The sequence below is a fragment of the Bos indicus x Bos taurus genome, chromosome X, assembly GCF_003369695.1.
Source record: "Bos indicus x Bos taurus breed Angus x Brahman F1 hybrid chromosome X, Bos_hybrid_MaternalHap_v2.0, whole genome shotgun sequence".
In the NCBI taxonomy this organism is placed as follows: domain Eukaryota; kingdom Metazoa; phylum Chordata; class Mammalia; order Artiodactyla; family Bovidae; genus Bos; species Bos indicus x Bos taurus.
In genome coordinates, this window is record NC_040105.1 from 56,052,314 (window position 1) to 56,075,978 (window position 23,665).

Consider the following 23,665-nt stretch of genomic DNA (forward strand, 5'->3'; position numbering starts at 1 on the left):
ATTCCAGGAAAACATCTATTTCTGCTTTATTGACTACGCTAATGCCTTTGACTGAATGGATCGCAACAAACTGTGGAAAATTCTTCAAGAGATGGGAATACCAGACCACCTTACCTGCCTCCTGAGAAATCTGTATGCAGGTCAGAAAGCAACAGTTAGAATGGGACATAGAACAATGAACTGGTTCCAAATTGGGAAAGGAATATATCAAGGCTATATATTGTCACCCTGCTTATTTAAGTTATATGCAGAGTTCATCATGTGAAATGGGAGTCTGATTGGAACACAAGCTGGAATCAAAATTTCCAGGAGAAATACCAGTAACCTCAGATATGCAGATGACACCACCCTTATGGCAAAGAGGAATTAAAAAGCCTCTTGATGAAAGTGAAAGAGGAGAGTGAAAAAGCTGGCTTAAAGCTCAACATTAAAAAAAACTAAGATCATGGCATCCAGTCCCATCACTTCATGGCAAATAAATGGGTAAACAATGGAAACAGTGAGAGACTTTATATTCTTGGGCTCCAAAATCACTGCAGACAGTGACTGCAGTCATGAAATTAAAAGACGCTTGCTCCTTGGAAGAAAAGCAATGACAAACCTAGACAGCATATTAGAAAGCAGAGACATTACTTTGCCAACAAAAGTCCATCTAGTCAAGGCTATGGTTTTTCACTGTCACGTATGGATGTGAGAGTTGGACCATAAAGAAAGCTTGAGTGCCGAAGAATTGATGCTTTTGAACTGTGGCATTGGAGAAGCCTCTTGAGAGTCCCTTGGACTGCAAGGAGATCCAACCAGTCCATCCTAAAAGAAATCAGTCCTGAATATCCATTGGAAGGACTGATGCTGAAGCTGAAACTCAAATACTTTGTTCACCTGATGGGAAGAACTGACTCATTAGAAAAGACTCTGATGCTGGGAAAGATAGAAGGCAGGAGGAGAAGGGTACGACAGAGGATGAGATGGTTGGATGGCATCACTGACTCAATGGACATGAGTTTGAGCAAGCTCCGGCAGTTGGTGATCCACAGGGAAGGCTGGCGTGCTGCAGTCCATGGGGACACAAAGGACTGAACACAACTGAGTGACTGAACTGAAAGTTGATCCACTTGGCTGTACAGTAGAAACTAATACAACATTGTAAAGCAACTCTACTCAAATAAAAAATAGAAGGCTAGTAAACAAAACAACAGCAACAAGAATGAATGTAATACTTCGGTCCCTTTTATGGATGAGTAGTATTGCATTCTAAGTGTTTCTATTGCTTCCTATCCTCATCTACACTCTTTATAATCTTTTGTTTCATTTTTAATGAAAGTATAATTGAGTTATAAAAGTATGTTAACTTCAGGTGTACAGTATTCAATTTTTTGCAGATTATATTCCATTATGGATTTTTACAAGATATTGTACATACTTCCCCATGCAGTATATATACTATACATACTGCATATTCCCTATATAGTAAATCTTTGTTGTTTATTTATTTTGTGTATAGTACATTGTATCTATTAATCCCATACTCTTAATTTGTCCCTCCTCTAGTTCCTCTCCCATTTGAAAAACCCAAGCTTTTTTCTTTCTCTGTGAGTCTATTTCTCAAATTTATTTGTATTATTTTTTAGATTCCACATAAGAATAATATCATATCAGTCAGTTCAGTCGCTCAGTCATGTCCGACTCTTTGCGACCCCATGAATCACAGCACGCCAGGCCTCCCTGTCCATCACCAACTCCCGGAGTTTACCCAAACTCATGTCCATTGAGTTGATGATGCCATCTAACCATCTCATCCTCTGTCGTCCATAGTATTTGTCTTTCTCTGTCTGACTTATTTCACTAAGCATAATATTCTCTAGGTCCATGCACTTTGCTGCAAATGGAAAGATTTCATTCCTTTTATGACTAATATTCCATTGTGTATACATTTCATACTTTCTTAAACCAGTCATCTTTTGATGGGCACTTGGGTTACTTCCACATCTTGGCTGTTGTAAATAGTGCTGCTGAGAACATTGAAATGCATGTATCTTATCAAATTAGAGTTTTCATTTTTTCCAGATACATACCAAGGAGTAGAAATGCTGGATCATATGGTTTAGTTTTTTATGAAAACTCCATACTGTTTTCCACAATGATTATACAAATTTAAATTTCCACAAACAATGTAGGAGGGTTCTCTTTTCTATAAATCCTCTCCAGCATCTATTATTTATATACCTTTTGATGATAACCATTCTGAGTGCTGTGAAGAGATACCTCATTATAGTTTTTTCCCTATTTGCATTTCCCTAATAATTAGTGATATTGAGATCTTTTTGTTAGCCAACTGTATTTCTTCTTTAGAAAAATGTCTTTTTAAGTCTTCTGCACATTTTTTGATTGGGTTGTTTGTTTTTTCAATATTGAGTTGTATGGGTTGTTTGTATATATTGGATATTAACTGCTTCTTGGTCACATTGCAAATATTTTCTCTCATTCCATAGGTTATCTTTTCATTTTGTTGATGGTTTTCATTGGTGTGCAATAGCTTTTAAGTTTGATTATGTCCTATTTTAAAATATTTTCCAATTATTTCTTTTGCTTTGGGGAACTGATCTAAGAAAATATTGCTATGATTTATGTCAAGGAATGTTTTGCCCCTGTTCTCTTCTAGAAGTGTTATGTCATAACATTTAGGTCTTTAACCATTTTGAGTTTATTTTTATATGTGGTTTAAGGGAATATTCTAATTTTTTTTAATCTACATGTCCAGTTTTCCCAGGACCACTTACTGAAGAGACTCTCTTTTATCTATTGTATAACCTTGCCTCCTTTGTCATGGGCCGTATCTGTGTGGGTTTATTTCTGGGCTCTCTATTTTATTCCATTGATCCATGTGTCTGTTTTAGTGCCAATACTATAATGTTTTCATTACTGTTGCTGTGTATTACTACAAAGTCTGAAGGTCTGAAGTTAGGGAGTGTGATTCTTCCAGCTTTCTAATTCTTTGTCAAGATTTTTTTTTTTGGCAATTCTGGGTCTTTTGTGGTTTCCTATAAATTTTAGGATTATCTGTTCTAGTTCTGTGAAAAATGTTATGGGTATTTTGATAGGGATTGCATTGAATCTGTAGATTGCTTTGGGTAGTATGGCCATTTTAGCAATATTAGTTCTTCCATTCCAAGAACAAGTGATTATCTTTCCATTTCTCTGAGTAATATTTAATCACTTTTATCAAAATTTTATAGTTTTCATACAATGAGTCTTTCACCTCCTTGGTTAACTCTATTCCTAGAGTTTTTTTTAATGCTACTTCAAATGAGATTTTTTTCACTTTTTTTTCTGATATTTCATTATTAGTGTATAGAAATACAAAAGATTTCTGTGTATTAAACTTGTATCCTAGTCCCTTTCTGAAATCATTTATTAGTTCTAGTAGTTTTACATATCGGAGAAGGCAATGGCACCCCACTCCAGTACTCTTGCCTGGAAAGTCCCATGGACGGAGGAGCCTGGTGGGCTGCAGTCCATGGGGTCGATAAGAGTCGGACACAACTGAGCGACTTCACTTTCACTTTTCACTTTCATGCATTAGAGAAGGAAATGGCAACCCACTCCAGTGTTCTTGCCTGGAGAATCCCAGGGATGGGGGAGCCTGGTGGGCTGCCGTCTGTGGAGTCGCACAGAGTCGGACACAACTGAAGCGACTTAGCAGCAGCAGCAGCAGCAGCAGTTTTACATATAGACTTTAGTATTCTGTATATAGAGTAGCATGTCATCTTCAGATAATGACAGTTTTATTCCTTCCATTCCAATTTGGACAATTTTTGTTTCTTTTGCTTGCCTCATGGCTATATCCAAGACTTCTAATGATATGTTAAACAGAAGCAGTGAGAGTTGGCATCTTTGTCTTATGCCTCAATTTGGCAGGAAGGTTTTCAGCTTTTCTCCACTGAGTATTATGTTTGCCATGAATTTGTTGTTAACAAACACATCTTTATTATATCCACTTTGATGAGAATTTTTATTTTGAATTTTGTCAGATGCTTCTTATACATTTATTGAGATTATCAAGTGCTTTTGCCTTTCTTTTTGTTAATGTGCTGTATCACATTGATTGATTTGTGTATGTTGAACCACCCTTGTGACTCTAGAATGAATCCAGCTTTATCATCATGTATGATCCTTTTTATGTATTGTAACATTTGTTTGCTAATATTTTGTTGAGGATTTTTGCATCTATATTCATCAAAGATATTAGCCTTTGATTTTCTTTTTTGTAGTGTTTTGTCTGGTTTAGGTATCAGGGTAATGGTGGCCTCATAGAATGAATTTGGAAGTGTTCCCTCTTCTTCAATTTTTTGAATACTTTGAGAATATAGGTGTCAACTCATCTAAATGTTTGGTAAAATTCACCTGCAAAGCCATCTGGTCCTGGACTTTTCTTTCTTGAGAGTGGTGTCTGATTACTGATTTAGTTTCATTACTAGTAATTGGTCTAATAATAGTTTCTATTTCTTCTTGGTTCAGTCTTGGGAGATTGTACATTTCTAGGAATTTGTCCATTTCTTCTACATTGTCCTTTTTACTATTATATACTTTTTCATAGAAATCTCTTATGATCCTTTGTATTTCTGTGGTATCAGTTGTAAATTCTTTTTCATTTCTGATTTTATTTACTTGGATCCTCTCTCTTTTTTATGATTCTGACTAAAGGTTTATCAATTTTATATTTTAAATAACCAGTTCTTAGTGTCATTGATCTTTTCCATTTTTTAGTCTCTATTTCATTTATTAGAGAAGAAATCTTTATCATTTACTTCATTCTATTAACTTTGGGTTATATTTGTTCTTCTTTTTCTAGTTCCTTTAGGTATAAAATTATAGATTGTTTGTATGAGATTTTCCCACCATCCTATCTTTCAGCTCACTTATCCTCTCTTCTGCCTCAGTTATTCTACTGTTGGTTCCCTCCAGAGGGTTTTTTATTTCATTTATTGCATTATCCATTATTGATTGACTCTTTTATTTCTTCTAGGTCCTTGTTAAACATTTCTTGTGTCTTCTCAATCCTTGTCTCTAATCTATTCATCTGTAACTCCATTTTGTTTTCAAGATTTTGGATCATCTTTACTATCACTATTCTGAATTCATTTTCAGGTAGACTCCCTATCTCCTCCTCTTTTATTTGCTTTGGTGGATTTTTATCGTGTTCCTTCACCTGCTGAATATTTCTCTGCTTTTGCATTTTGTTTACATTGTTGTGTTTGGGGTGCCCTTTCTGAAGGCTGGAAGTTCGTGGTTCCTCTTAATTGTGGAGTCTGCTCCCTATGGATGGGGTTAGACTAATGGCTTCTCAAGGTTTTCTGGTTGGAGGAGCTTGTGTCTGTCTTCTGGTGGGTGGAGCTGGATCTCTTCTCTCTGGAGTGCAATGAAGTGTCCAATAGTGAGTTTTGGAGTTTCTATGGATTTGGCATGGCTTTGGGCAGCCTGTTTTTTAATGTGCAGGGTTGTGTTCCTGTTTTGCTGGAGAATTAGTATGGTGTGTCTTGCACTGGAACTTTTTGGCTCTTGGGTGGAGCTTGGTTTCAGTGTAGGTGTAGACACTTTTGAGTGAGCTCTTGTCTATTAATGTTTCCTAGAGTTAGGAGCCTCTTGATGAAAGTGAAAGTGGAGAGTGAAAAAGTTGGCTTAAAGCTCAACATTCAGAAAACGAAGATCATGGCATCCGGTCCCATTACTTCATGGGAAATAGATGGGGAAACAGTGGAAACAGTGGCAGACTTTATTTTTCTGGGCTCCAAAATCACTACAGATGGTGACTGCAGCCATGAAATTAAAAGACGCTTACTCCTTGGAAGGAAAGTTATGACCAACCTAGATAGCATATTCAAAAGCAGAGACATTACTTTGCCAACAAAGGTCCGTCTAGTCAAGGCTATGGTTTTTCCTGTGGTCATGTATGGATGTGAGAGTTGGACTATGAAGAAGGCTGAGCGCCGAAGAATTGATGCTTTTGAACTGTGGTGTTGGAGAAGACTCTTGAGAGTCCCTTGGACTGCAAGGAGATCCAACCAGTCCATTCTGAAGGAGATCAGCCCTGGGATTTCTTTGGAAGGAATGATGCTAAAGCTGAAACTCCAGTACTTCGGCCACCTCATGCGAAGAGTTGACTCATTGGAAAAAACTCTGATGCTGGGAGGGATTGGGGGCAAGAGGAGAAGGGGACGACAGAGGATGAGATGGCTGGATGGCATCACTGACTCGATGGACATGAGTCTGAGTGAACTCCTAGAGTTGGTTATGGACATGGAGGCCTGGCATGCTGCGATTCATGGGGTCGCAAAGAGTCGGACATGACTGAGCGACTGATCTGATCTGAGAGTTATGAGTTCTCTGATGTTTCACAGTTTTGGAGTTAAGCCTCCTGCTTCTGGGTTTTGATCCTTGTCTTACAGTAGCCTCAAGACTTTTCCATCCATACAGCTTAGAAGATAAAACCCCTAGGTTATTGGTGAAATGATTCTCCACAGCCAGGAGTACCCAGAGAGATTCACAGAGTTATATACAGAAGAGAAGAGGGAGGAGGGAGATAGAGGTGACCAGGAGGAGAAAAGGGGGAGTCAAAAGGAGAGAGAGCAATCTAGCCAGTAGTCAAATCCCTAAGTACTCTCCATAGCCTGGAACACCCAGAGAGATTCACAGAGTTATATAGAGAAGAGAAGAGGGAGGAAGGAGATAGAGGTGACCAGGAGGAGAAAAGGGAGAGTCAAAAGGGGAGAGAACAATCAACCCAGTAATCAAATTCTTAAGTGAAAATGGATAGCAAATATTAGATTCTTAGCAGTACAAAATTGATAACAAATATCAAAAAGCAAAGATTAAAAACCTAGAATAGAGGTTAGATTCTCAAAAATACAATATAAAAAATACAAAACATAATCACAAAATTTTTTTTAATATATATGGAACTTGTTTTAAAAAATAGGGTTTTTTTTTGAAAAGTAATAGTAGGCTATAAAAATGAAAGTTAAAGGAGTAATAAAAACTAATTTTAAAACAATAATTAAGTGGTAATAGTAAAAATATATCTAGAAATTTCTCTTGGCTGTTGTGGGCAGTGTGGGGTCAGTTGTGTCAGATGATCCCTCGTTCCAGCTTGTACTTGTTCTCAAGGTCTATGAGTGAAAGTGAAGTCGCTCAGTCATGTCCGACTCTGTGACCCCATGGACTCCTCTGTCCATGGGATTTTCCAGGCAGGAGTACTGGAGTAGGTTGCCATTTCCTTCTCCAGGGGATCTTTCCCACCCAGGGATCAAACCCAGGTCTCCCGCATTGTGGGCAGACGCTTTACCATCTAAGCCACCAGGGAAACCCATTAAGGTCTATCGGTGACCTTCAAATGCAGTCTCCAGTACTAAATGCAGGGCTTTAATCTGTTGCACCTGTCACTTCCAGAGCGGTTCCCCCTTCTTTGTTTATTTTGGCTTCCTTCCTTTGCAAGTCTCTTCAGTATCTAATTTCCACCCTGACACAAGGGGGCAAAGGGGGCCACTAATTTAGGCTCACTTGTTCAGTTGTGTTGTGGGGAGGGAAGGACACTGCAACCAAATACCACTGGCATGTGGGGGGCAGTGCTCGCAGTGGATGGACCTCATTAGGTTTGCCACAGCCCAAGGCACCATGTATTTCCCAGGTCTACACTGCTCAGGCTCCAGGGTTCTCTGCAAGGGCACTGTCTCAAGTGGGCCCTGCATTTCATGCAATTCCCAGGTATAAGCCACTCAGGTTCTCCGCAGGGGCACAGACCCAGATGGGCTGTGTGTTTTGTGCCCTTCCCAGGTCCGAGCAGCTCAGGCAACTGGGCGCTTGACGAGAGCACTGTCCCAGGTGGGCTGTGCTCTTATTCACCTCCCTGGTCCTGGTCACTCGGTTTCCTAGGTGCGCCACTAGAGCACAGTCCCAGCTGTTTGATGTGTCTCCTCTGGGGAGCCGATCTCAGGCTGTGACACTCCTGACAGATGTCAACCTTCCAGGATCCCTGGAAGATGTGGTTAGCAACTGAGAACCTGCTCACAGTTTGGTGGAAGATGCAGTCTCTGGGGCTGAGGTTGCAGCAGCCCCTTGCCTTCTGGCTCTGGCTGTCGCAGGCCTGCCTCTCTGCCTCCGGGGAGGGAGGGCCCTATGTGGCAGCCAGCTTGCTCTCCTTTGGTATTCACTCAATCCTTTGTTCTGTGATCATGCCAGGGGTCACCATGAGGCTTTAGAGCCTTTTGCAGGAAAAGTTTTTTGTTTTTTTTTTTTTGTTTTTTTTTGTCTCTGGTGTTCTGAGGATTTGGGTTGTTATCTCACATTAGCTCCTTCAGATTGTCCTCAAGGCATTCAGGCCCAGTCCTTACCCTAAGGACCAATGATGCAGCCCAGGTCCCCCTGCCCAACCCCCACTTGCTGCTGGAGGACATGAGTGTCTGGGCCACTTCTCCACTGGCAGTTGTGGTTAGGCGCATATTCTGTGGATTTTTTTTCCCTCCCAGTTATGTTGCCCTCTGAGATTCCAAAACTCCCCACAGACATGCCTGTGAGAGAGTTTCCTGCTGTGTGGAAACTTCTCCTTCATGACTCCCTCCCCAGGAAGGGTCTCCATCCCTAAATCTTTTGTCTCTTTTTGTCTTTTATATTTTGTCCTGTCTCCTATTGAAGAGATTGGGCTGCCTTTTTGGGTGCCTGGTGTCCTCCACCAGTGTTCAGAAGTTGTTTTGTGGAAGTTGCTCAACATTCAAATGATCTTTTGATGAATTTGTGGGGGTGAAAGTGGTTTCCCGTCCTATTCCTCTTCCATCTTGGGATTGCCCTCCTCCAGTTTTGTTTTTTCTCCTTGTAGTTTATTTATAGTCTCATAACATTGTGGTCTGGAGAGGGCAATGGCACCCCACTCCAGTACTCTTGCCTGGAAAATCCCACGGACGGAGGAGCCTGGTAGGCTGCAGTCCATGGGGTCGCTAAGAGTCAGACACGACTGAGCAACTTCACCTAACATTGTGGTCAGAAGAGTTGTTTGATATAATTTCAATTTTCTTAAAATTTACTGAAACATTTTCTTCAGCCTAACATGTGATCTATTCTGGATAATTTTCCATGTATAGTCAAAAATAATTTATTTTCTGCTGCTTTTGAATGGAATATATATAAAGAACAGTTTGTCTTATGTATTAAGGACAATATTTCCTTATTGGTTTTCTACCTCGATAAACTGTTTATTGATATGTGGGTTGTTAAAAACCTATTATTGTGTTACTATAAATTTCTCCCTTTAATATGTGGGTTGTTAAAAACCTATTATTGTGTTACTATAAATTTCTCCCTTTATGTCTGCCAGTATTTGCTTCTGCCTGCATGCAGGAGACCTGAGTTCGATCCCTGGGTCTGGAAGATCCCCAGAGAAGGAAATGCAACCCACCCCGGTACTCTTGCCTGGAAAATCCCATGGACAGAGAAGCCTGGTAGGCTACAGTCCATGGGGTGGCAAAAGAGTCAGACACGACTGAGCAACTTCACTTTCTTTAGTGTTATGTTTAGATTCCTTTCTCTTTTTTGTATGTATGGTTGTTGTTCAGTCACTCAGTCATGTCCAACTCTTTGTGACCCCATGGACTGAAGCATGCCAGGTTTCCCTGTCCTTCACCATTTCCGTGAGCTTCCTCAAACTCATGTCCATTGAGTTGGTGATGCCATCCAACCATCTCATCCTCTGCCATTCCCTTATCCTCCTGTTCTATCTTTCCCAGCATCAGGATCTTTGTATGTATATCTAATAATTATATATATATTGTTGTTGTGGTTGTTTAGTCTCTAAGTTGTGTCCAACTCTTTGCAACCCCATGCACTACAGAACACCAGGCTACTCTGTCTTCCACTATCTCTAAGAGTTTGCTAAAATTCGTGTCCATTAAATAAGTGATGCTATCTAACCATTTCATCCCATCCTCTGCTGCCCCCTTCTCCTTTTGCCTTAATCTTTCCCAGCATCAGGGTCTTTTCCAATGAGTCAGCTCTTTGCATTAGGTGGCCAAAGTACTGGAGCTTCAACTTAAGCGTCAGTCCTTCCAATGAATATTCAGGGTTGATTTCCTTTAGGATTGACTTGGTTTGATCTCTCAAGAGTCTTCTGCGGCACCCCAATTCAAAAGCATCAATTCTTCAGTGCTCAGCCTTCTTTATGGTCCAACTCTCACATCCATACATGACTACTGCAACAACCATAGATTTTACTATATGGTCCTTTGTCAGCAAAGTGATGTATATTTCTCAATATGTTGTCTGGGTTTGTCATAGCTTTCTTTCCAAGGAGCAAGCATCTTTTAATTTCATGATGGCAGTCACTGTCTGCAGTGATTTTTGGAGCCCAAGAAAATAAAATCTGTCACTGCTTCCACTTTTCCCCCTTCTATTAATATTTGCCATTGAGTGATGGGATCAAATGCCATGATCTTAGTTTTTTTTAGTGTTGAGTTTCAAGCCAGCTATTTCACTCTCCTCTTTACCTTCATCAAGAAATTATTTGGTTCCTTTTCACTTTCTACCATTAGAGTGGTACCATCTGCATATCTGAGGTTGTTGATATGTCTCTTGGCAATCTTGATTCCAGCTTGTGATTCATCCAGCTTGGCATTTCACATGACGTACTCTGCATATAAGTTAAATAAGCAGGGTGACAATATACAGCCTTGTTGTACTCCTTTCCCAATTTTGAACCAGTCAGTTGTTCGATGTCTGATTCTAACTGTTGCTTCTTGACTATCATATTGGTTTCTCAGGAGACAGGTAAGGTGGTATGGTACTCTGATCTCTTTAAGAGTTTTCCACAGTTTGTTGTGATCCACATAGTAAAAGGCTTTAGAGTAGTCGTTGAAGCAGAAGTAGATGTTTTCCTGGAATTCCCTTGCTTTCTCCATGATACAGTGAATGTTGGCAACTTGGGCTCTAGTTCCTCTGCCTTTTCTCAACCTAGCTTGTACATCTGCAAGTTAGTTCACATACTGCTGAGACCTGTGCTGTGTGCTGTGCTTAGTCACACAGTTGTGTCTCTTTGCAACCCCATGGACTGTAGCCCACCAGGCTCCTCTGTCCACAGGGATTCTCCAGGCAAGAATACTGGGGTGAGTTGCCATGCCCTCCTCCAGGGGATCTTCCCAATTCAGGTATCAAACCCATGTCTTCCACATTGCAGGCAGATTCTCTACCATCTGAGCCACCAGAAAAACCCAAGAATACTTGGATATTCTTGTGGATATCTATCTGAGGGATAGTCAGATAGAGAAAAACAAATACAGTATTATTTCATATATATGTGGAACCTGAAAAGAAAACACACGAACAAACATAACAAAACAGTGATATCTTGTGGATAGCCTGTCCCTCCTCCAGGGGATCTTCCCAGGAGTCATACCTATGACCCAGGAATCATACTGGGGTCTCCTGCATTGCAGGCGGATTCTTTACCAGCTGAGTTACCAGGGAAACCCCACTGAGGCCTAGCTTGAAGGCTGTTTTATAGCCCTAAGTTTGTGCCTCTTAATCCCACTCACTTATTTCACTCACCCCAACCTCTTCCACTCTGGCAACCACCTGTTTGTATATATGAGCCCATTTCTGTTTTGTTATGTTTGTTATTGTGTTTTCTTTTCAGGTTCCACATATATATGAAATAATACTGTATTTGTTTTTCTTTATCTGACTTATTTCACTTAGCATAATATCCTGCAGGTCCATCCATGTTGGCACAAATGACAAAATGTTGTTCTTTTTTATGGCTGTGTGATATACCATCCAGTTCAGTTCAGTTCAGTCGCTCAGTCATGTCCGACTCTTTACGACCCCATGAACCACAGCACGCCAGGCCTCCCTGTCCATCACAAACTCCCGGAGTTCACTCAGACTCATGTCCATCGAGTCAGTGATGCCATCCAGCCATCTCATCCTCTGTCATCCCCTTCTCCTCCTGCCCCCAATCCCTCCCAGCATCAGAGTCTTTTCCAATGAGTCAACACTTCGCATGAGGTGGCCAAAGTACTGGAGTTTCAGCTTTAGCGTCATTCCTTCCAAAGAAATCCCAGGGCTGATCTCCTTCAGAATGGACTGGTTGGATCTCCTTGCAGTCCATGGGACTCTCAAGAGTCTTCTCCAACACCACAGCTCAAAAGCATCAATTCTTCGGCGCTCAGCCTTCTTCACAGTCCAACTCTCACATCCATACATGACCACTGGAAAAACCATAGCCTTGACTAGACTATATAAATATATATGTACATATATATGTATACATTATATATATTATATATGTGTATGTATATACATATGATGTATGTGTGCATGTGTATATGTATGTATTATATATGTATACATTATATCTGTGTGTGTGTGTGTATATATATATATATATATCTCACATGTTCTTTATCCATTCACCTATGAATGGACACTTACAGTGGTTCCATATCTTTGTTATTATAAATAGTATTCAGTGAACATAGGGGTATGTATATCTCTTGGAGTTAGTGTTTTCATTTCTTTGGATAAATACCTAGAAGTCGAATTGGTGGATTGCATGGTAGTTCTATTTTTAGTTCTTTTGAGGAATCCCCATAATGCTTTACATAGTGGCTGCATCAATTTAAATTCCCACCAACATTGCACAAGTGAACCTTTTCTCCACATCCCCACCATCAGTTGTTGTTTCTTGTCTTTTTGACAAGTCATCAGAAACTTGTGAGATGATATCTTATTGTCATTTTGATTTGCATTTCCCTGATGATTAAGGATGTTGAGCATCTTTCCATGTGTCTGTTGGCTATCTGTATGTCTGCACTGGCAAATGTCTGTTCAGGTCCTCTGCCCATTTATTAACCAGGTTTGGTTTTTTTTTTTTTTTTGTATTGAGTTGTATGTGTTCCTGATATATTTTCCATATCAACCTTTTATTGGGTATATCACTTGCGATTATCTTCGCCCAGTCAGGGGGCTGTCTTTTCATTTGGTTGGTGTTTTCCTTCACTGTGCAAAAGTCTTTGTTTCATATAGTTCTATTTGTTTTTGCTTTTGTTTCCTTCCCTGAGGATACATATACAAAAAAATATTTCAAAGAGCTCACTGCTTATGTTTTCTTCTAGTTTTATGGTTTCAAGTCTTACATTTAAGCCTCTAATCCATTTTATTTTATTTTCATATATTTGTAAGAAAGTGGTCCAGTTTCATTCTTTTCAATACAGCTGTCCAGTTTTATTGAAGAGGCTGTCTTTTTTCCATTTATATTCTTATTATCTCTTTTGTCATAGGTTAGCTGATCATATGAGTGTGGATTTATTTCTGGACTCTCTGTTCTGTTCCCTTGATCTGTGTGTCTTGTTTCTGTGCCAGTTCCATACTGCTATGAATTCTATAGCTTTGTAGTATAGAACTGTGACAGCTCTAGTTTTGTTCTGTCAAGATTGCTTTGGCTATTAGGAGTCTTTTGTGTTTTCATTTAAGAACTGTGTTTTTTCTTGTTCTGTGAAATATGCCATTGATATTTTGATAGGGACTGAATTTACTCTGTTGATTACTTTGGGGAGTATGGACACTTTAACAATATTGAATCATCCAGTTCATGACTGTTGTATATTTTTCCATATTTTGGTGTGTCATCCTCAGTTTCTTTAATCATTGTCTTATTGTTTTGAGGTTACAGGTCTTTTTACTTCCTTGGTTAAATTTATTCCTAGGTATTTTATTATTTTTGATGCAATTATAAATTGGATTCTTTTCTTCATTTCTCTTTCTGATAGTTCATCATTAGTATATAGAAATGCAACAGGTTCCTGTATATTAATTTTGTATCTGCAAATTTCTTAATTCATTAGCTTTACTACATTTTTGGTGCAGTCTTTGGTGTCTTCTCTATATAGTGTTCTGTCATATGAAAATAGTGATTTTTTACTTTTCTTATTTTGATTATTTTATTTCTTTTTTGTACCTCATTGCTATAGCTAGGTTGAGGATTTTTGCATCTATATTTATCAAAGATATTGGCCTGTAATTTTCTTTCTTGTAGTGTTTTTGTCTGGTTTTGGTATCAGGATAATGGTGGCCCTATAGAATGAGTTTGGAAGTATTCCTTTGTCATTTTTTTGGAAACTGATAGATATTAACTCTTCTTAAAATATTTGGTAGAATTCATCATGAAGCCATCTGGACCTTGATTTTTCTATGGGGGAGTCTTTTGATTACTGATTCAATTTCATTACTAGTAATGAGTCTATTCAGATTTTCTGTTTCTTCATGATTCTGTATTGGATTATTATATGATCTAGAAGTTTTTTTCATTTCTTCTAGGTTGTTTAATTTGTTGGCATATAATTGTTCATAATATTCTCTTATAATCCTTTGTATTTCTGGTGTGTAAAGTTGTAATTTTTCCTTTTTAATTTCTAATTCTCTTTTTGGGGGTGCTCCTTTTTTTTTTCTTGATCAGCTTAACTAAATATAAGTTTCTTGATTTTGCTTTTCTTTTTAATGCCATGATCTTAGTTTTTTCAGCGTTGAGTTTCAAGCCAGCTTTTTCACTCTCCCTTTTAACCCTCATCAAGAGACTCTTTAATTCCTCTCTTAAACCAACTCTTACTTTCATTGATCTTTTGTATTTTTTAGACTCTATTTCATTTATTTCCTCTCTGATCTATTATTTTCTTCCTTCTCCTAAGTTTGGGCTTTGCTTATTCTTCTTTTTGTAGTTCCTTTAAATGGATATTTAGATTCTTTGAGATTTTTGTTTCTTCGAGTACACCTGTATAATTATAAAGTTCCCTCCTAGGGCTGCTTTTGCTGTGTCCCATAGATTTGGGGACATGCAAAAAAAATGCTCAAACTACACTACACTGTGCTCATTTCACATGCCAACAAGGTTATGCTCAAAATCGTTCAAACTAGGCTTCAGCAATACATGAACTAAGAACTTGTAAATGTACAAGCTGGGTTTTGAAGAGGCAGAGGAATCAGAGATCAAATTGCCAACATTCATTGGATCATGGAGAAAGCAAAGGAATTCCAGGAAAACATCTACTTCTGATTCATTGACTACTCTAAAGCCTTTGACTGTGTGGCTCACAACAAACTATGGAAAATTCTTAAACAGACAGGAATACCAGACCACCTTACCTGCCTCCTGAGAAATCTGTATGCAGATCAAAGAAAAAAAAAACAGAACCAGACTTGGAACAACTGACTGGTTCAAAATTGGGAAAGGAGTATGACAAGGCTGTATATTGTCACCCTGCTTATTTAACTTATATGCAGAGTACATCATGAGAAACGCTGGGCTGGAAGAAGCACAAGCTGGAATCAAGATTGCCGGGAGAAATATCAACAACCTCAGATATATAGATGGTATCACTCTAATGGTAGAATGTGAAGAGGAGTTAAAGAGTCTCTTGATGAGGGTTAAAAGGGAGAGTGAAAAAGCTGGCTTGAAACTCAATGCTGAAATAACTAAGATCATGGTATCTGGTCCTATCACTCAACGGCAACTATTAATAGAAGGGGGAAAAGTGGAAGCAGTGACAGATTTTATTTTCTTGGGCTCCAAAATCAGTGCAGACGGTGACTGCAGTCATAAAATTAAAACAAGGCTTGCTCCTTGGAAGGAAAGTTATGACAAACCTGGGCAGTGTATTAACAAGCAGAGACATCACTTTGCTGACAAAGGACCATATAGTCAAATCTATGGTTGTTGCTGTAGTCATGTATGGATGTGAGAGTTGAACCATAAAGAAGGCTGAGTGCCAAAGAATTAATGCTTTCAAACTATGGTGCTGGAGAAGACTCTTGAGAGTGACTTGGACTGCAAGGATATCAAACCAGTCAGTGTGTTAGCCACTCAGTTGTGTCCGACTCTTTGCAGTCCCATGGACTATAGCCTGCCATGCTCCTCTGTCCATGGGATTTCCCAGGCAAGAATACTGAAGTGGTTGCTGTTTCCTTCCTAAAGGAAATCAACACTGAATATTTATTAGAAAGACTGATGCTGAAGCTGAAGCTTCAATATTTCGGCCACCTGATGCAAAAAGCCGACTCACTGGGAAAGACCCTGGTGCTGGGAAAGATTGAAGGCAAGAGGAGAAGAGTGTAACAGAGGATGAGATGGTTAGATAACATCACCAACTCAATGAACATGAATTTGAGCAAACTCCAAGAGACAGTGGAGGACAGGGGAGCCTGGCATGATACAGACCTTGGGGTTGCAAAGATTTGGACACATCTTAACACTGAATACAACAACATAGATTTTAGAGGTGTGTTTCCATTTTCATTTGTCTCAAGGTATATTCTGATTTTTTATTGACCTATTGGTTATTTAGCAGCATGTCGTTTAGTGTCCCTATGTTTGTGTTTCTTCCCGTTTTTTTCATGTAGTTGATTTCTAGTTTCATAGTGTTGTTTTCAGAAAAGACATTTACCATGATTTGATCTTATTACATTTAATGTGACTTTGTTTTATGGCTTAGCATGTGATGTATCTGGAGAATGTTCTATGCACACTTGTGTTAAGGTAATCTAATTTGTAATCTAATTTGTTAAGGCCAGTGTTTTCCTTATTGACTACCTGTTGGCTGATGTATCCATTGATGTAACTGGGATATTAAAGTCCTCTAAAATTCTTGTATTCCTGTCTCTTTCTTCAGTTATTTCTGTTAATATTTGCTTTATATATTTAGGTGCTCCTCTGTTGAGTGCATAAATGTTGACAAATGTTATATATTCTTGTTGGATTAACCCCTTTATCATAATTTAATGCCCTTCCTTGTTTTGTTACAGTCTTTGTATTAAAGTCTGTTTTGTCAGATATAAGTATTGCTACTATGGTTTTCTTTTAATATCCATTTGCACTTTCAGTCTGTATGTGGCTTTAGATCTGAAGTGAGTTTCTTGTCCGCAACATATATGTGCCCTGTTTTGGTATCCATTCAGTCCTCTATTTCTTCTGATTGGAGAATTCATCCATATAAATTTAAAGTGATTATTGATAGGTATTTACTTACTGCTATTTTGTTCATTGTTTTCTGGTTGTTTTTGTAGTTCTCTGTTCTTGTCTTCTCCTCTTGGTTTCTTGTGTCTTGATGGATTCCTTTAGTAATATGTTAGGGTTCCTTAAGAAAGTAAATCTAGTAACCATCAGTGACATATGGAACAGCACAGGGAACTCTGATCAATATTCTATAATAATCTAAATGAGAAAAGAACATGACAAAAGAATATATACATGTACATGTGTAACTGAATCACTTCACTGTATACCTAAAACTAGCACAACATCATTAATCAGTTATATTCCAGTATAAAATAAAAATTTTAAAGGAAAGTAAATCTTAAGTTTTCATCACAAGGAAAAAAAATGTAACTATGTATAATTATTGATTTAACTAGACTTACTCTGGTGACAGTTTCACAATGTATACAGATATCAGGTTGTTAGGTTGTATACCTGAAATTAATGTAATGTTTATTTCAATTATATTGTCATTTAAAAAATAAGACAACTCTGGTTGTCCTCTGGATCTTTTTAAATTAATTTCGCCTAATTAGGCCAGGTTCATGTTATCTAGTAACTGTAATTTTTCAGGAAGTGATGCTTGAAGATATCAGAAATCTGCGAAGTATGCCATTAGTAGGGAAGGTAGCCGAGTCTTAGGTTTTTTACGTCAAGGTTTGACCTTGAGCAAAATCCTTTTCCTCTCTGAGCTTTGGCTTTCTTATTTCTAAAACAAATTTAATAATGTCTTCCCTAACACACATCACTGTTGTAAGGCTTGAAGTATAATAACATATTGTCAGGATTAGCACTCTTATACTGCAAGTAAACTCCCCATTCTGTAGGCCACTAAAATTATACCCTAGGACTGGCATCTACTCAGTGTCTATAATAGTATCTTCTGAAAGGCACCTTTGAAAGGAACATGGTTCAGAGACCACATTCAGGGATGATGCAGACTCAAAATGGAGAAAGCCGTTGAGTCAGGAGTATGTGTATGGCACCAAATCTCAAAAAGGGAGTTTTGAGTACTGAGCACTTAAATTTTGGAATTGAGACAAAATGATGCTGTATGTTATCCTTTTCTCACCCCACTCATTTTTTTTTTTTTCTTTCTTTCTTCTGTCGTTCCAGGTGCATGATGACTGCAGGAGACGGTTTTCCAAGGAATGCTGGTTTGGAAGTCATCGATCATCAGTCATTCCTCCCACTGCCCTGAGCGACCCCAAAGGTGATGGTGAGTAGCTAAATGTTAATCTCAGAAATACATTGGGGAGGGAGGGAAGGTGCAAAGCCTGGGGGAAATGACTGCAATTAAATTATTCTGGTCAACCAGTCAAGCATTTCTGAAAGTACAAGTGCAAATGTGTAGAGCATGCCTGTGTGCTCAGTTGCTCAGTGTGTCCTACTCTTTGTGACCCCGTGGACCATAGCCCACCGGGCTCCTCTGTTAATGGGATTTTCCCAGCACAAATACTGGAGTGGGTTGCCATTTCCTCCTCAAGAGGATCTCCCTGACCCAGGAATCAGACCTGCGTCTCCTGTGTCTTGTGCATTGCAGGCAGATTCTTTACCACTGAGCCACCAGGGAAGCCCCTATGTGTAAGGCAGCTCATGATTTTTAGACCTTTGGGATGGTGAATGTAGATGTATCTGTATGTGGGGATGTTCTTTGTAGCCTCTGTCACAATTGTTTCCAAATGATCAGAATTCATTTCAGCTTTTTCATGATTTCCAGACACTAGATAATCCATGAAATAATTTTGTTTGCTTGCTGCCTACTTCATTGCCAAGGAAAACCCAGCATTAGCTGGGAGCAGAGAAAGGAAAAGAAAGAAAAGTATATAGTTTCCTTAGAGAACAGAAGGGGGAAGTATTCCTGTAATCATTACAACAGTTTTAGAACTAGACACAGCATATGTGCACATACATGTATGTGAGCTGCTCTAGTCTTTTCCAGTTTCTTTCCTAATCCCAACACAGATACAAACAGACATTGGTACATGGAATGAGCCACTCACACAGTTTTCTGCAGGCAAGCATACTCATATGTCTCCATGATGACATGCTCAGGCACATATCCCTCACTCAGGGATGCATGCATATAATAATCTCTGATCTATTCAAATATTTATCCACATAGATTCACCTGCAAGATAGGTGACTAGAGAGGTCATGAGACTGATGCCTTGGTACATAAGAGATACTTGACTGGCTAGGAGAAAAAAGAGACTACAGGAAAGATGGAGTTGATAGAACAGGAGAAGTAGCCAACTAGTCAGCCAAGTGTTCTCAGGCTCCTAGTGAAAGTCAATGAAGTCCTGAATCTGAAGTGGTGAGACTTTGCTCACCACTGCAGGAACCTGGGAAAGATGTCTCTGGGGAGTCTGAAGGATAGCCACTTCAGCATCTCATAAATAACTCCCAAATAAGTGTTAAGGGGCTGCCACCTCTTCCTTGTAATTGGCCCAATGGGTTCTATGTTTCCTGGCCTGGTGGAAGTTAGAGTTTTTTAGTTTGTTTTTTCCCATCCTATATAATTTCTTATTCCTGTTATAGATGGCCAACTAATAGCATTGCTGCTTCCTTTTGCTTTCCACCAATGTCATTATTTCTTAAAAGCACCTATGCTAAGCCATTCTTTTGATGTAGTGACTCATATTAATGCCCCATGAGTTAGCCTTTCATCCTCGTCATCTATAGTCTTGATCCAACTGAATGTCACTCTTGAGAACCCGTCATTCTAGCATGTATTACTTGGTTTATTAGGAGTATCTTTTAAAACCTCCGTATCTTCTTGACTTTTTCTGGCTTCTTGGACCTATCCTTAATGGATAGGTCTCCTGTTGGGAAGTCCCACCCATCTTGGAGATGATAAAATCATTAAAAATGATCTGGGCCAACCCCTCTGGCCAAGCTAGGGAATCCCTTCTCCAACATTCCAGAGTGGAGGCATCTGAGGAAACATGTGCCATTGTTGAGTAGCACTCATCTATTCATTCATTATTTATTCAGTCAACAAACTCTTAATTTCTGAGAATGTCTTCTAATTTCTCCTTTTTCCTACCCAATCTGCCTGGTAAATTTCTTCTCTCATCATAGAGGGTGAGAACAAAATTAATTCTTATCTCCTGTTTAAAGGTTTCTGTAATTGCCCCTCCCCATTTCTCTTGACAAATAAATCACTTCCTTTGCTGTGAACCCAGAACACATATCTCAGAGCACTTACTACACTATACTATAGTTCATCACATGAATGTCTCCTACTCTAGACTGGGAGCTCTTGTACCACTAGCACTTAAACCTGGATACATTGCATATTCACAGTCAAGATTTGTTGCATGAATTAATTAATACATTTACTGAATACCAAGTATATGTAAGGCTCAGTGAGGAACAATGTAGAGAATAGGATATGACTAAGACAGAATCCCTGATCCATATGGGGGCAAAATTCATATGCAGTATTTGTCAAATCTGAGAATGCATCAGAATCATCTGGAAGGCTTGTTAAAACACAGATTTCTAGGCCCCAGTCCCTGCCCCACAGCTTTTGATTCAGTAGAGCTGAGTAGGGCACAAGAATTTTCATTTCTAACACATGCCCAGATGATGCTGATACTACTAGTCTTGGGAGCATACTCCATCATGTACTAATTGTGTGACTTTGGGCCAGTTACTTAACCTCTCTTTGCCTCATGTACCATTTGTTTCCTGCCAATAGGAAATAAATTTGTACTTGGATGCCTTATGAGGGTTAAATGAGGAGTTAACATTTGTAAAAGAGGATTTTAAAATACAGGAAGGGGAACAGGAAGCCAACCTTAACATCTTTTTGTGATATGAACTGAACAAGTTTGAGAGTTGGTTCCTTGGTTTGGGGCACTGTGATTATATTAATGTACCTCAAAGAAGCATGAGCTCTTTTTTGAAAGGCTCTTTCAGACTGTTGACTCATCTGGAGCTTAAAGTCAAGTAAATCCCCTAAACCCTTTTCACACTTTGATGCTGCCAAGCCAAGTTCCTATTGTCCTGTTCTGCTGCAATTTATGCCCTTGGGCCTAAAGGCCAAGCTTCACATTTATTCCCTTTTCAGCTTGTTGACTTTGACCCAACTGCTTGTTAAGGTCATTTGTCAATCTTGATTCTGTCATCCAGTGGCTCTCCATCCAGCTGTAGGTGCTTCAAAGTTGACAAGTTGCCCTTCTATATTTTTATTTTAATTAGTTAAAATTGCTGAATAATGCAGGACATTCCCTTACAATTAACATTAGCCTATTCAAAAGCAACCTTGTGGACATGATTATTTACTTAGTTATGAATCTTCTTAACATTGCTATATCCTAGCCCACATTACTATCCATGTAGTAATCTTGTCACCTTGTTCACAGGATTCATCTAACATCTTATTGTCATTTTATCTGGTCCCTGTCACCTCTCTCCCTCACTCCACAGTAGCCATGCTCTTCTCTTCACTGTCCCTAGACATCCTAGGCCGTCTCCCTTCTCTGGGTAGCTTCTTAATCTTCCTCCTGACCCCTAAAAAACTCTTCCCCCAGATATCTGCTTTACTTACTACCTCCCTTCATTCAAATCTCATCTCAAATGTCATCTCCCAAGAGGAGCCATTCCTGACCATCTTGTCTAAAATAACATCCCCTTCAGTCTCCATCCCCTTTTCCTGCTCTATTTTCTTCATATCACATTATTTCTATATTTATTTGTTACAGTCTATATCCTTATATTAGAATATATGTTCCACAAGAGCAAAGATTGTTTCTATCTTGTCTATCATTATATATCAGAACATAACAAGGACAAGCACAAAGAATGCCCTCAATACATATATGTTGAATGAATGAATGTCTTAACTACCACTATTTTAACATATTTTTCGTTTAAAAAAAAGAAGTATTAAAAAAGGATAATGTGTTCAAGGAGGATAACTCCTTCCAGGATATGCTACTGAAGGGACATAGCAGACTCCTCATGTAGTTGTGAGCCCTGGCAAGCCCTGAAAATTTGGTGCATGACAGCCTAACTGGTTCAGGATGCCTTCAAGTTCCACTGGCCAGTGAGTAGAACTTAGCCCATAGAGGAAGCTTGCTTTAGATTTTTCCAGGTAAAATAGCCATGAAATCTGCTCAAGTCTTCCTTCAGGCTCCTTTTTATCCAGGCTACAACAAATGGGACATTTCAACCTGCCTCTCTCCCCCTAGCCCACACCATTCAGGAGCAACCCACATCCTTTTTCCTCTTTGCACATATTTTTGCTGGGGAATCCCTGCAAAGCCATGAGCTCAGAGGTTTGGGGGCTCACAATTTGTCTAGCATCTCCTATGAGGCCATTGTTCACTGCCTGTCTCCCTGCCAACAGACTCTATGACTCTGCATGAGCTGGCAGGCTTTGGCAATTTAGACTGCTATAACTCCACTTCTCTATGGGGAATTTTACTATTGGGGATTATTAAAAGCTTCTGTCTTGTCCAGACAATTTCCCTATAGTCTTGTTTCCCCTGAAAGTTGATATGATAACTTAGATTGCTCTACCGGAGCCTTAGAGTAGCAATTAAATCGCCCTGCTTCACCCCACGTTGATACCTTCTGTTATTAGTTCTTGGCTGAAAGGCAGCCTTTCCTACCTATCTCTCCTGACCTTATATCTTCTCAGTGTAGCAACTGAGCTATCACTCACTGAGCTAGTACTCATTAGGTATGATGATCCTTCTCCTAAGCTCTCAGTCTTCTCTTTCCTTAGTTTCCCCTTGGCATTTTATTGATCTTTGGTTGTGGTACCAAATTTTTATTCTTTGTATTACAATACACTCTTGTGTATGTCTGTTTCCCCAGCTTGAGGGCAAGGTCTAGAATCCTATAAGTATCTAGCATGATGATTGGCATGTAGTAGTTGCTTAGGAAATATTGGCTACCTGGCAACAGCTAGGCAAAGACCAGCTGTTTTTTTTGTTTGTTTGTTTGTTTGTTTTTGTTTTTTAATGAAAGCCCCTTTGGTTTGCATCTGACTTCCCTTCTGTTCTTCAGTCTCAGAGGCACAAGGAAGCTGTGGGAGGTATTAGATGCCTGTTATCTTGATGGTGGTGATGGTATCATGGGTGTTTGCATAAGTCTAAGCTCACTAAATTGTACACATTAAATATATGCAGTTCTTTGTATATGTTATACCTCAATAAAGCTGTTTTTAAAAGTCTGCAACATTTGATGTTAAGTCATCTCAATGGCCCTTTTCTTTTTTTTTCTTTTCTTTCTGTTGTGTGCATTATTAGGCCAATTAGTAGTATCTCCAGACTTTTGGAATCTTGATTGGTCTTCAGTCTGTTCATGCCCCCTTCTCATCTTCATCAACTCCAAAAGCGGCGATCATCAAGGGGTCGTCTTCCTCCGGAAATTCAAGCAGTACCTTAACCCATCTCAAGTGTTTGACCTGTCGAAGGGTGGACCTGAAGCTGGGTAAGCATGGGGTAAAGGATGTAGTTGGGCATATAGAAATGATTCCCCTCTCTGCACATTGTAGAGTAGGATAGGCTTCCTGGAATTAGTTCTAGTACCTGGACAGGAAAGATCTATTTTCTCAAGACAGGACACAAACACAGCTCCAGAACA

At 39.2% G+C, this 23,665-nt stretch overlaps 1 protein-coding gene across 1 annotated transcript in view; it reads left to right on the top strand.

The window, feature by feature from the left end:
* The window catches only part of DGKK (diacylglycerol kinase kappa), a 174,401-nt gene that overhangs the window by 97,239 nt on the left and 53,497 nt on the right, over positions 1–23,665 (top strand). The window contains exons 8-9 of the mRNA XM_027534554.1: positions 18,179–18,281; positions 23,329–23,512. Of these exons, the coding sequence (XP_027390355.1) occupies positions 18,179–18,281; positions 23,329–23,512 (287 nt within the window). The remainder of the gene's footprint in view (positions 1–18,178; positions 18,282–23,328; positions 23,513–23,665) is intronic.